At 40.5% G+C, this 15,000-nt stretch overlaps 1 protein-coding gene across 1 annotated transcript in view; it reads right to left on the bottom strand.

Moving 5' to 3' along the window:
- Positions 1–15,000, bottom strand: part of LOC123498942 (locomotion-related protein Hikaru genki-like) — a 170,306-nt gene that overhangs the window by 133,839 nt on the left and 21,467 nt on the right. Inside the window, exon 2 of the mRNA XM_045246518.1 lies at positions 2,843–5,482. Within this exon, the coding sequence (XP_045102453.1) occupies positions 2,843–2,903 (61 nt within the window). The 5' untranslated portion in view covers positions 2,904–5,482. The remainder of the gene's footprint in view (positions 1–2,842; positions 5,483–15,000) is intronic.

The raw sequence follows: 15,000 nt of genomic DNA, 5'->3' as shown, positions 1-15,000 counted from the left end.
TGTGTGTGTGTCTGTGAATCTGTGTGTCTGTCTGTACCTTATAGATCCTCGTGCCGCCTCCCGGAGCTCCCCATTGGTCTCAGAGGAAAGGCGTGACAGGAGGATTGTGGGTATTCTGAGGGCTCTTGCGCAATACCTTAAAAAGATAGCCAGTTTTAAGGTGTCACGAACTCCAGACACCTCAATGACCGTCTCCAAGCAGCGGTTTCTTGGTTGTCTCTCCCTGTGTGTGTGTGTGTGTGTGTGTGACTGTGTGTGTGTGTGTGTGTGTGTGTGTGTGTGTGTGTGTGTGTGTGTTAGAGTCTGTGGTTGTTTCTTACTTTCCAAGCTTTTATTTTCTGTGAGTATTGAAGTAAAATTACTTAGTTTTGTATGTTTTTTTTCTCTTTTTCTATTCTTTTGTCTATACCCTCATTTCTTGTTTTCTTTTTTATCTATTTATGTTTTTTTTTTCTATCTGGCGTGTGTTTTACGTGTGACAGCGGCATCCAATAACCAGGAGTCTTGGAAGGAAAGAGGCGGAGGCTCCACCAATAAGATTTCAGTCCCTCTTGTTTTATAGACGGAATCGGATCTCTTTTTTTTTTTATCCTCTTCTTCCTTTGTGTATCAGGGAGATCGACCAAAGACACAGAGAAAAAAAAAGAACGAAAGAAAGACTGTTCGCATTGCCGTTCCTCTCCTGTCTTCCCTCCCGCCTCCAAGGAAAAGATTAAGAATAGTAGAGGATAACGAAGACAGAAGTCAATTTGATGTCTGAGATGTCGATGGTACGCTTTGGAAGCAATTTAAGTCATAGACAGAAGGATGTTAAAAAAAAGACAGGAATCAGAGAATTTATCAGTGAAATGGATGAAGGATTAAACCTATTTGTGAACTCTTGCATTTGTAAAGTGGACGGAGTTGTGAATGGAAGTGGTAGAAAGTCTTGTTCAGCGAGTCAGTGGAAAAGGGAGAGGGAAGGCATACAGTCAGCGAGGTTGAAAGAGCAGTCAGCATGGAAAGGTGTTTAAAAGTGCACTATGGTTAAAGTTGGATACAGTTATCTATATACGTCGTTTCTATGAGCACAGAATATTTCACATACACACAAAGTCTATAGTTTGAATAAGAAATACGTTTTTATTATCAGATAGATTTTTCTTAAAGGTCTGGACTTGAAAAATAAAAACAACAACAACAACAACAACAAAACAACAACAACAACAACTGCTATTAAAACATCTTCCTTTAAGCTTCAAAATTTTAGATCATGAAAAGTAGAAGAATTTTTTTCTTAAGATATTCTTTTGTATTCATAGAAATGGTCTGTACATTATGATATCTGATCATCTACTACTACTACTACTACTACTACTACTACTACTACTACTACTACTACTACTACTACTACTACTACTACTACTACTACTACTACAACTACTACTTGTTCTTCTTGTTCTTGTTCTACTTGTTCTTGTTCTTGTTCTTGTTCTTTTTCTTCTTCTTCTTCTTCTTCTTCTTCTTCTTCTTCTTCTTCTTCTTCTTCTTCTTCTTCTTCTTCTTCTTCTTTCTACTACTACTACTACTACTACTACTACTACTACTACTACTACTACTACTACTACTACTACTACTACTACCACCACCACCACCACCACCACCACCACCACCACCACCACCACAATATATGGCGATGGCGCTGTTGTTATTGTAGCTCAAACATTTAAAAACTATAAAGGGTAGTTAATGAGGATGTCAGTCACCTCACAACTTGTTTCCCTGCGGACGAGTATGCATTTGATTTGCTTTTTAGAGAGAGGGAGAAAAAAAAAAGAGAGTTTATACGCACTTATCATTATTATTATTATTTTTAACTTGGGACGTGGGACCAAAGCATTTATTTTGACGAGAAGCCTGTGATGTGACATAGTAGAGAGAGAGAGAGAGAGAGAGAGAGAGAGAGAGAGAGAGAGAGAGAGAGAGAGGAGAGAGAGCTGGTGGGAATGAGAGATGAGGACGGGGGAGAGGTGGAAGAGAGAAGGATAAGGGAGAGAAGGAAGGATGAGAAATAGGTGAAGTAGGGAAGGAGAGGAGGAGAGAAGAAGATAAAGAGAGAGAGAGAGAGAGAGAGAGAGAGAGAGAGAGAGAGAGAGAGAGAGTAGAAATAGAGGATAGGGGAAGGAGAGAGGGAGGAGTGAGGGAGGCATCAAACCGCTTTTGCTTTCCCCCTTTACTTTTATGCTCCTCCTCCTCCTCCTCCTCCTCCTCCTCCTCCTCCTCCTCCTCCTCCTCCTCCTCCTCCTCCTCCTCCTCCCCTCCCTGGTGATGGCGAAAACAGGCCTTGTCAGCAACAGGATAGTTTGAGAAGGAAAACAAACATGATGATTTAATTTCCAGACTCCATTCATACCATTTGCAGTCAACTCATTTCAACTTTTTTCCTTCCACAGTTTTATTTTACTCTTTTACTTTACATTGTTCCTCTCCTTGCTATTTTCCTCCTCCTCCTCCTCCTCCTCCTCCTCCTCCTCCTCCTCCTCCTCCTCCTCCTCCTCCTCCTCCTCCTCCTCCTTTCCTTCACTTTCACTCTCTCTCTCTCTCTCTCTCTCTCTCTCTCTCTCTCTCTCTCTCTCTCTCTCTCTCTCTCTCTCTCTCTCTCTCTCTCTCTCTCTCTCGCTGTCATAACCGAAAGACACTTGCTCATTAGGACGTCATTAATAATTTCGTTAATAGCCTTCAGCCGAGCGTCTATGTACAGAAAGGCCTTTGTAGAGAAAGTTAATTGGGGTCATCAGTGAGAGAGAGAGAGAGAGAGAGAGAGAGAGAGAGAGAGAGAGAGAGAGAGGCATGTTTGACTTACCTTGCCGTAATAGACTGGCGAGAAAGCAGGTGAGAACTAAGGCTGGTATTAGCTGGCTCATCTCGACGGTAGGCTCACTTCAGGCTCACTTCAGGGTTTTCAGGGTCACTTTAGGGTTTCTAGGGTCACTTCAGGGTCTTTAGGGTCACTTGAGGGTCTTTAGGGTCACTTTAGAGTCACTTTAGAGTCACTTCAGGGTTTTCAGGATCACTTTAGGGTTTTTAGGGTCACTTGAGGGTCTTTAGGGTCAGTTTAGAGTCACTTCAGGGTTTTCAGGGTCACTTTAGGGTTTATAGGTCACTTTAGGGTCACTTGAGGGTCTTTAGGGTGACTTTAGAGTCACTTTAAAGTCACTTCAGGGTCTTCAGGGTCACTTGGGTTACTTTAGGGTCACTTCAGGGTCACTTTACGGTCTTTAGAGTCACTTTTAGGTCTTCAGGGTCACTTGAGTTACTTCAGGGTCACTTTAAGATTACTTTAGGGTCACTTTTAGGTATTCAGGGTCTTCAGGGTCACTTGGGTTGCTTCAGGACCACTTAGGGTTACTTCAGGGTCTGCAGGGTCACTTAAGGGTTACTTCAGGGTCTTCAGGGTCATTTTTAGGTTACTTAGGGTCACTTTAGGATCACTTCAGGATCAAGTAGGTTTAATTATAGGGTGTTTAGTGTGTCTAGACTCACTTAGGGTCACTTTAGGGTCACTTTTATGTCACTACTCACTTTAGGGCTAGTTTAGGCTTTCCTCAGGGTCACTTAGGTTTACTTCAGGGTCACTTTACTGTCACTTTAGAACGTTTTTTTTTTTTTTTTTTCAGGGGAGCAGGTTACTTTTAAGGTCTCACAGGTGACCCCTTTTTTTTTTTTTTATTAATTAATTAATTTTTTTCCAGCACACCCTGAGGTTACTTTACTAGAAGGATGACTTTAAGGGATTAATTTAGGGACGATTTTTCAAGGGTATTTTCAGACGGCACCTCGGAGACACGTTTTTTGAGGGTCACTTTTTTTTGAGGGTCACTTTTTTATGGCCATTTATTTTGGAGGTCACTTTTTTTCCATCTATTTATTTATTTATTATTTTTATTGATGGGAATTCACTTCACTTTCACTTCAGGATTACTTAAGATATCACTGTCGAGGTTGCGTGTGTCTCCTTAGGTTACTTCCACATCACTTCACTGTGTTCCTCCGTCACTTCAGAAATGTCACTCACGTCACTTTAAGATTCACTTGTAGGGGTTAAAGTAGCATAGGTTACTTACATGTCACTTCACTGTCTTTGATGTCACCTCACAAATCACTTCCTAGGTTGCTGCCTCCGTCACTTCAGAAATTTTAGTCACGTCACTTTTTAAGGATCACTTCTAGGGTTTAAGATAGAACAGGTCACTTAAGTTCAGCTCAAGGTCACTTTGAACTTTCCACGTGATGTTTTATTGGCGTTGTTATTTATTTCCCCCTTTCGTCGTATTCTTTTCGTATTCTTTGTATTTTTCTTGTTTTTTTTATTCTTTCTTTCGTACCGCTTGTTTTATTCAGCATTCACTTTGTGTTATGCATCCTGGAAATACTTGAATGGCGCAGTTGTTGATCTTTTTTTTTTTTTGTCTATCTTTTGTTCCTGTTTGTGTTGTTTTAGAATGACGTTCTGGTCCTGCTTGTTGTCTGTGCCTCTTTTTTCAAATCGAACATCAGATACATTGTTTTCTGTCTTTTTTCTGCTTACAATAGCTTTTTTTTTTCTCTGTTTTCTTTTTTGTTAATCCATCACTTGTTTTTTGTAATTATGTACTTTAATACACTAGCAATAAAAAAATGCGAGTATATTTTTATTTATTTCTTTATTTATTTACTCAACTTCCGTATTTATTTATTTGTATATATGAGTGAGAATTTGTTTAGAATGTTTTATGTTTGATTATTTTTGCACTATTTTGCTTATATTTCCTGAAACAAACCTTTTGCCTTTGTATCTTTAATTGAAACTTGTGTCAGTATGTTATTTCATTATTCATATACGTGTATGCATTCATTCATTTCATAGTTTGCTGTATTTCGTTCAGATATATTTTTTAAAGCTTTTCTACTTTTTTTCCCCTTTTGTGCAATGCGTTTGTGTCATCTATTTGTATACTTCTTTGTTTACTCTTGTTTGCTTTATTTTACGGTATTCCTTTGTCTTTATTTCCAGTGTCTTTATTCCCTCTTCGTCTATTTCCACTGTTGCGTCACTGTTCTTGGCGTAGTGTCCGTGAAAAGTCCGTGCCTCCAGCTTAGCATTCCAAGGCACAATGTGTATTTTTCCCTCACACCTTCACACCTTCTCACCTTCACTTTCCTCACAAATCTCTTTATTTTCCCTTTTCTTTTTCCCTTTTCTATTCAAATCACAGCACTATTATTTCAAGAATCTGACTCGCATGTATATTTCACATTCAACATTCTTTGTTTTTCTCAGATGTGTATTTTAATTTTTCCTTTTTTTTTTGTCTATTTACTAAGGCTCATTTGTGTTTCTTTTGTTTTTCATGGCTTTATTCTTGTTCTCCCTTTTTCTCTCTTCTTTCACCTCCAGCTGTTGAGGAGAGGCTGAACACTTTATTCTTTTTCTTTTGTGTCGTGTTCACACCAGATTGTTTCCCTGCAAGGAGGAAAAGAAAAAAGGTAAAGTGTTGGGTTAGTCTTGTGCTATACATAGTCATGCATTTATTTATTTATTTATTTATTTATTGTTAACGCAAATTGGCATGGAAACTTTTCGTGCACAATTACTGTTTTGGTAAAGGTGACGATGTTGAAATTGTTGGGTTAATGTACACACACACACACACACACACACACACACACACACACACACACACACACACACACACACACACACACACACACACACACACACACACCGCGTAGTGTAGTGGTTAGCACGCTCGACTCACAATCGAGAGGGCCGGGTTCGCGTCCCGGTAAGCGGCGAGGCAAATGGGCAAGCCTCTTAATGTGTGGGCCCTGTTCACCTAGCAGTAAATAGGTACGGGATGTAACTCGAGGGGTTGTGGCCTCGCTTTCCTGGTGTGTGTTGTATGTTGATGTGGTCTCAGTCCTACCTGAAGATCGGTCTATAAGCTCTGAGCTCGCTCCGTAATGGGGAAGACTGGCTGTGTAACCAGCAGACGACCGAGGTGAATTACACACACACACACACACACACACACACACACACACACACACACACACACACACACACGGTAGCTCAGTGGTTAGAGCGCTGGCTTCACAAGCCAGAGGACCGGGGTTCGATTCCCCGGCCGGATGGAGATATTTGGGTGTGTCTCCTTTCACGTGTAGCCCCTGTTCACCTAGCAGTGAGTAGGTACGGATTGTAAATCGAGGAGTTGTGACCTTGTTGTCCCGGTGTGTGGTGTGTGCCTGGTCTCAAGTCTATCCGAAGATCGGAAATAATGAGCTCTGAGCTCGTTCCGTAGGGTAACGTCTGGCTGTCTCGTCAGAGACTGCAGCAGATCAAACAGTGAAACAGTGAAACACACACACACACACACACACACACACACACACACACACACACACACACACACACACACACACAGCACCTACATAATTATACATCATTATGCTTGTGTTTTCTCTCTCTCTCTCTCTCTCTCTCTCTCTCTCTCTCTCTCTCTCTCTCTCTCTCTCTCTCTCTCTCTCTCTCTCTCTCTCTCTCTCTCTCTCTCTCTCTCTCTCTCTCTCTCTCTCTGTGTGTGTGTGTGTGTGTGTGTGTGTGTGTGTGTGTGTGTGTGTGTGTGTGTGTGTGAAGGCATGAGTACCGTGAGCATATTCATCAGCACACATTAACATTAACACGGTGAGCCTCTCGTGGGACATCGGCTGGAAGGAGTGTCTTGGCTGTTGCTGAAGAAATTAGTGCACATGTCTTGCTTGCTCGCTGTCTTGTCTGGTGGGTCTGTGTTGGTGTCCTTGTTGTTTTGGTATGTTTGTTACTGCTACTGCTACTGCTACTTCTACTTCTTCTCCTACTCATATTCCTAATCCTCCTTCTGCTTCTATTCTTACTTCTACTGCTACACCTACTCCTACTATTACTGTTACTACTCTTCCTACTACTACTACTACTACTACTACTACTACTACTACTACTACTACTACTACTACTACTACTACTACTCCTCCTCCTCCTCCTCCTCCTCCTCCTCCTCCTCCTCCTCCTCCTCCTCCTCCTCCTCCTCCTCCTCCTCCTCCTCCTCCTCCTCCTCCTCCTCCTCCTCCTCCTCCTCCTCCTCCTCCTCCTCCTCCTCTACTACTACTACTACTACTACTACTACTACTACCACCACCACCACCACCACCACCACCACCACCACCACCACCACCACCACCACCACCACTACTATCAGTGTTATTATCCCCACTGCAGTTGTTGTGACCGTGATGACATGGACCACTTTTGCATTTACCGAGTTTCCTGCCGTGATGATAACTTAATTATTGCCTCGTGATATCACCATTGTTATTGCTGGAAGTGAAATAATTTTGATACTACTACTACTACTACTACTACTACTACTACTACTACTACTACTACTACTACTACTGTTATTGCTGTTATTGTAGTTGTTGTCGTTGTTGTTGTTGTTGTTGTTGTTGTTGTTGTTGTTGTTGCTAGTGCTTTTAGTGTCGTAATTGCTACAGTTAACGCCCTCTTCGTACAAATTATTTTATTCCTTGCTATACGGATGTCTACATACATAGTAGTAGTAGTAGTAGTAGTAGTAGTAGTAGTAGTAGTAATAATAATGATAGTTAGTAGTAGTAGTAGTAGTAGTAGTAGTAGTAGTAGTAGTAGTAGTAGTAGTAGTAGTAGTAGTAGCAGCAGCAGTGGTATTATGCAGAAGTTATGAAGGTAGTGGTGGTGGTGGTTGTAGTAGTGGCTATACTAATCATGATATTAATTACGATACTATAAATAACTTAGCAATAATGATGATAATAATAGTAATGATGATGATGATGATAATAATAATAATAAAATAATAATAATAATAATGAGGATGAGGAGAAGGATACGTAGAAGGACTAGGATGTAGAAGAGGAAGAGGAAAGGTGAGGAAGAGGATTAAAAGGATGTGGAGGAGGAGGAGGAGGAAGAGGAGTAATAGTAGTAGTAGTAGTAGTAGTAGTAGTAGGAATGTAACATCACACAAGTCTTTTTATTTATTTTCAGGGACAAATTTGACGTTTCTAGCATTGTATTCTTTCAGTCTCCTCCTCGGTGTTCGCTTGACCTTCTCACTCTCTTGTAATATCCGATGTCAACATTACCTATATGCTCCAGTGTGTGTGTGTGTGTGTGTGTGTGTGTGTGTGTGTGTGTGTGTGTGTGTGTGTGTGTCTAGTAAAAGTGAAAGGTTGTGAAGTGATACATTTTAGCTTGTTTTATCTTTTATTTCTCCATCTCTCTCTCTCTCTCTCTCTCTCTCTCTCTCTCTCTCTCTCTCTCTCTCTCTCTCTCTCTCTCTCTCTCTCTCTTACACAGCCTCATTTTCCCTCCTTAACATCTTACCCCTTCCCTCCCCTTCCCCCTCCTCTCCCATACCCTCCCAATACATTTTCGTCTTCATGGGCTATAAACGTAAGTAAAGTGAGGGCGTATTCTTCTTTATGGCGCTGTGTCATGCGAATAAAAATCAATACATCAGTCTATTCTGTTATCAAACGGTGTATTTAAGGAGTAATGGCTTGAGGGCCGCGGGTGAAGGGAGCGTTAAGGCCGGACGGTGTATAGATGGGATGGGATAAGAGAGAGAGAGAGAGAGAGAGAGAGATAAGGAGAGTGTTGGGGAAGAAATGGAATGATTGAATGTGATGAGAGAGAAGATCTAAAGGAGGTGTTTTTGTTCAATTATTTCTCCTTTAAACAGTGTTCTAGTGGCCCGCTTTCCTTCCTGTTTTAGATAAAGGTTAGGGAGTGTTTGGGAAATGAAGGCAGGTGGAATTATGGGTAAGATAGAAGGGTTATGGAAAGGAAGGGCCATTGGAGACTTTTTTTTTTTTATTTCCTTTTTTTGTTTTTCTTTCAGTTTTTTTTTTTTTTATATGAGAGCTGTGGAGAGTCTAGGGAAAGAGGAGTAGTGGAATTATACTCAAGATGGAAGAGTTTTTTGAAGGAGGGACCAGAACAGATTGTTTCTAATGTTTTTTTTATTTATTTTTTTGTTAAAAGAGCGGTATAAAAGTCGTCCGTGTTTTTCTTTTTGTTTATATAAGAGATGAGTTTAGAAAAGGAGGGATAGATGGAATTATAACCAAGATGGAAGAGGTATAGGGAGGAAGGACCAGAAAAGACTGTTTTTTAATCTTTTTTTCTTAATGAGTGGTATGATAATGGTCCTTTCTTCTTTTTGATTAGATAAGAGATAAGGAAAATCTAAGAAAGGAAGGATATATGGAATTATAACTAAGATGGAGGAAATATGGGGAGGAAGGACCAGAAGAGACTGTTTTTTTAATCTTTCTTTGCTTAAGGAGCGATGCAATAGTGGTCTTTTTTGTTTTTGATTAGATAAGAGATAAGAAAAGTTTAAGAAGGGAGGGATAGAAGGAAATTCTAGCTAAAATGAAAGAAATATGGATAGGAAGGACCAGAAGAGAATGTTTTTAATCTTTTTTTTTTGCGTAAAGAGCGGTGCAATACTGTTTTTTTTTTTTAGTTTAGATAAAAGATAAGAAAAGTCTAAGAAAGGAGGGATATATGGAATTATAACTAAGATGAAAAAGATATGGGGAGAAAGGACCAAAAGAGACTGTTTTTTTATCTTTTTTGCATAAGGAGCTGTATATAAGCGATCTCTTTTTTTTCTTTCTGTTTAGATAAGAGATAAGGAGAGCCTAGGAAAGGAGGGATAAATGGAAAAATAGCTGAGATGGAAGAGATATGGGGAGGAAGGACCAGAAGAGACTGATTTTGTTTATTTCTTTCTTTCTTTGCTTAAGGAGTGGTACAATAGTGGTAGTTTTCTTTCTGTTTATATAAGAGAAAGATGGAATTATGACTAAGATATGAGGAGAAAGGAAGAAAGAGACTGTTTTTAATCTTGGTTTGCTTAAGGAGCGATACAATAGTGGTCTTTTTTCGTTTTGTTTAGATAAGAGATAAGGAGACTTTAGGAAAGGAGGGATAAATGGAATTATGGCTAAGACGGAAGAGATATGGGGAGGAAGGACCAGAAGAGACTTTTCATTTATTTGTTTATTGATTTAAGGAGCGGTACAATAGTGGTCGTGTTCCATTCTGTTTAGATAAGAGATAAGAAGAGTCTAGGAAAGGAGGAGGTAGACGGAATTGTAGCTAAGATGGAAGAGATATGGGAACAAAGGACCATGGGACACTGTTTTCAATCGCTTTATTCGCTTCAGGAGTGGTAGTTTTTATTCTTTTTTCATTACTACTTAAATAATAGACAGGAGAGATTCTGAAAAGGAGAGGGAGTGATGGATAAGACGGAATGGATGGAAGCTTCGAGGGTTAAGTGAATAAGGAGTTGACTGATTGAGTGGGATTAATAACTGACTGAATGGTTAATAGATTCTGACGCCACAGCACTCAGGTCACGTGACGCAGCGCACCAAGGCTTAAGTACAGACATCACTGAAGTATAAAGTGAGGAGAATGAGGTAAAAAATGCAGTTAAAACTACAATCAACATTTAAATGCAAAATAAAGGAGAAGGGCAGAGAGAATTTGGGGAGGAGTGGAAGGGTGGAGAGAGAGAGAGAGAGAGAGAGAGAGAGAGAGAGAGAGAGAGAGAGAGAGAGAGAAGAGTATAGCGTTGTAAAAGCGGAAGGTGTTGCAGCGAGTGTGTGGAAATGGGAGGAAGAGGAGGTGGAGGAGGAGATGGGGGTGGCAGGGAAGCTTTGGCATGTAATGGAGCGAGATGGGGAGAGGGGGAGAGAGGAGTAATGGGATGGAAGCTCGTGATAGACAGGGTGAAGATGGGGGAGACGGGAGAGAGAGGGGAAGAGGGGGAGAGGACTGACAAGAACGGCAAGCAGGGGAGGGGAGCTTGTAAAGAGAAGAGTGAGGAGAGGATTAAATGTAAAGACAAACTGGGGCACGAGAATTGCAAGTAATGATTTAACTCTTTCACCACTAATGGGAGACACTACGACGCTTGTTCCTCCTCGTCTGGCTAACTTTGTACGTCATGCGGTGTTGCTGAAGCGAGGGACCACGAGGGAATGAAGGGTTTACATTACTCGTCATTAATTTTACTATCATGCAATTCTCGTCACTCTATAGTCTAAACTAAGCATTTTATTCAGCCAGAGGAGAAACCATACATGTGGTAGATTGAAGAGCTGAGGGAGTGTTGTTTGCATAGCCAGTGAGGACAAGGAAAACATTACCCCTGCCAAGTCTAGTGCATCCCAGCCCACCCAAGAATAGTCCATCCCAGCCCAGCCAAGAATAGTCCATCCCAGCCCAGCCAAGAATAGTTCATCCCGCCCAGCCTAATTTTAACCAGCCTTCTCTCGTTCTAGCCCAGCCTATTCCAGTGCAGTCTCTCTCATCCCAAAAGACTGTAGTCCAGAATCTACTCAATCCCAGCCTATCCCAGCCCTGCCTAGCTTATCCCAGCCTAGATTAGTCCATCCTAGCCCAGTCTATCCCATGCCATCTCAGTTCAGTTCTATCCCAGCCCAGTCCAACCTATCCCAGCGTAGTTTAGTCCATCTCAGTCATAGTCTAGGGCAGTCCAGACGAGCTAAGCATTCGCCATTTCAGCCTTGTCAAATTCTATCCCAGCCCATCCCATTTGTATGCCAGCCCAGTCCAATCTATCCCAGTGTAGTGTAGTCCAGCCCAGTCCTATAGGGTATAGTCTGTCTGTCTACTCTAAAGTGGCTCCTTGGTTCAAAACATATTGTAGCTTATTGATATGATTTTAGGTGAATATTACTTGTTTTCTGTTGATCGATACACTTTTCACAAGGAGAGCTTACGGTTTTCCTCAAGTCTGCTTTATTTCCTTCCTTCATTCCGTACGTACTTGCTTTCATTCTTCCTTTTTCTCTGTATTTTCCTTCCTTCCCTCCATCCTTCCGTACTTTCTTATATCTGTTCCTTTTCTCCAGTTCAGACCGAGACCCAGGGGCGTAGACAGATCATAATATAGTTTAGACAAGCCAAGCCCACGTACGCCATCATCTCAGCTCCAACCTGTCCTTATGTTAATCACTAGCGTTGGTGCAGTTCCCAATATATGCACCGGGTTGATTGCCTCATTAGTGTTTGCTGTGAAATATTCATATACGCCTACTGCTGTAATGAATTTTCTATCTAATTAAGCTCCCTATCTCTCTCTCTCTCTCTCTCTCTCTCTCTCTCTCTCTCTCTCTCTCTCTCTCTCTTTGTAGCGTGCGAGGAGGCAGTGAAAGGGACCAGGTGTGATGGGCTTAATAGGCATGTGTAGGTGAGAGGAGGAGGAGGAGGAGGGAGGAGGAGGAGGAGGAGGAGGAGGAGGAGGAGGAGGAGGAGGAGGAGGAGGAGAGCGCTGGAGGCTGGAACTTATAGTTTGATGCGCCTAAAAACAATCTTCTTTTCCTCCTCCTCCTCCTCCTCCTCCTCCTCCTCCTCCTCCTCCTCCTCCTCCTCCTCCTCCTCCTCCTCCTCCTCCTCCTCCTCCTCCTCCTCTTTTTCCTTGTTCTTTTGTTTTTCTTATGTACTTGTTGTTGTTGTTGTTGTTGTTGTTGTTGTTGTTATTTTCATTGTTATTATATTGTCATTTTTAGGGTTTTTACTATGTTATTATTATTATTATTATTATTATTATTATTATTATTATTATTATTATTATTATTATTATTATTATTATTATTATTATTGTAACTATTATTATTATTATTATTATTATTACGCTCTTGTTATTCCAAATCTTTTTCATTTTCTTCTTCTTCTTCTTCTCCTTCTCCTTCTTCTTCTCCTTCTTCTTCTCCTTCTTCTTCTTCTCCTTCTTCTTCTTCTTCTTCTTCTTCTTCTTCTTCTTCTTCTTCTTCTTCTTCTTCTTCTTCTTCTTCTTCTTGTAATTCTTCTCCTTGTCCTCTCTCGTTCTTCACCCCCCCCCACCACCACCACCACCACCATCTCACATCCTCCTCTCAATATAAACACATTACAGCAAGTGAGCTCTCCGCAGCTTAAACATCATTAGTGTCCTGCGAGGAATGAGTCTTATGTGAGCTAATTATATTCAGAGGGGAGTAGGAGTCTGTGAGAGAGAGAGAGAGAGAGAGAGAGAGAGAGAGAGAGAGAGAGAGAGAGAGAGAGAGAGAGAGAGAAACAAGCAGACGGAAAGAGGAAACATGTGAGCAAATAGACATGAAAATGGAGAGACATATAAAGAAAAAGACGGACACACACACACACACACACACACACACACACACACACACACACACACACACACACACACACACACACACACACACACACACACACACACACACACACAGGAATGAATAGAAAATAATAATAAAGCTAAAAGTAAAGTAAAAGGTAATATTTATTCGAGAGAGAGAGAGAGAGAGAGAGAGAGAGAGAGAGAGAGAGAGAGAGAGAGAGAGAGAGAGAGAGAGAGAGAGGTGAGGTGAGGTGAGAAAGCCGAGAGTCTATACCTTAATAACAGAACTTCTTGTAGTGACGGAAGTTAGCAAACAGTTGTGCGCGGGGAGGGAGTGAAGAATTATTGCAAGGGACGGAGGTGAATGAAGCGTTGTGTTGGAAAGGTTTGGTGTGCTCTTTCTGTGGTAATGGCGGTAAGTGAAAGTGAATTGTTGGTAATGGTTGGTAATTGTTGATGAGAAAAATGGGGTAAAGAAAATACATATAAAAACTGTTGATAAAAAAAAAAAAAAGGAAAAAAAATTAGGTGTAAGAAAGTTAATGGTGTGATTTATATGGTGGTAATGGCAATAAGAAGTGAAAGTTTAGGTAATGGTGACTAATGGTTGGTAATTGTGGATGAAAAAAAGGGGAAAAAAGAAGTGAAAGATGTGAAAGAAAGTTACTGCCGTGATTTGTATGATTGGACAATAGATATTCCTTCGTGGTAATGGTGATGAGAAGTGAAAGTCAGTTGTCGCTAATGGTTAGTAACTGTTGATGAGAAAAAATGGTTAAAAAAGAGAGAGAATATGTAAATGAAAAAGAAAGTCAATGCCGTGATTTGTATGGTCAATTAATAGATATTCTTCCGTGGTAATGGCGATGAGAAGTGGAAGTTTAGGTAATCGTGAGTAATGGTTGGTAATCGTGACTAAAATGGGCAAAACGAAAGTATATAAATGAAAAAGGAAAGTTACCACCGTGATTCGTATGATTGGTTAATTGATTCGTACTTTGCTTGGATTAAAAAAAAAAAAACGAATGAATTGCCGTTTGTGAGAGAAAAAAAAAAAAAAAGAAAACGAATGATTAAAAGAAAAAAAAAAAGAAACCAAGGAAATATTACGGGTATGTTTTTATCGAGTGTATGAGAAAAAAGAAAAAGAAAAAAGGGAATGGAAAGAAAAAAAAACCCACTGAACTGGATTGGAAAAACGTTTAGGTGGTGGGAGAGAGAGAGAACAAAAAAAGGGATGACACAGGAATCCACTTTCAATAAATTTAGCTTCTAACGAGACAGAATCCACGTGCTCTTTTCCCCCCTCCCTCCACTTAACACACACACACACACACACACACACACACACACACACACACACACACACATAATGGAGGAAGGACGCTTAATGTGGAGTCTGTGAAAGTCGGCTGGTAGTGTCTGGCTAATGTGTGTGTGTGTGTGTGTGTGTGTGTGTGTGTGTGTGTGTGTGTGTCGAAAATGATAAGAAAGAGGGTCACAAATGATTAATTAGTTACGATAAATAAAAAGAGAAGCAGATGGAAATGAATTGTTATATAGTGATGTGGTATGCTATTAATTGGACAGGTATCTACTGACTTTTTCCCTTTCCTTTTTTTTTTTTTTTTTTTTTTTTGCTTGTGAAATCAGAAATAAATGGTAAGAATTTTGTATTTATGCTGTATTTATTTGTTATTCTTTCTCCTTCATCCTCATCTTTATATATTTTCTTGTCATC

Source organism: Portunus trituberculatus, chromosome 48 (genome assembly GCF_017591435.1).
Source record: "Portunus trituberculatus isolate SZX2019 chromosome 48, ASM1759143v1, whole genome shotgun sequence".
In the NCBI taxonomy this organism is placed as follows: domain Eukaryota; kingdom Metazoa; phylum Arthropoda; class Malacostraca; order Decapoda; family Portunidae; genus Portunus; species Portunus trituberculatus.
Note: the sequence above shows the minus strand (reverse complement) of the source record. Positions and strands in the feature narration are given on the sequence as shown.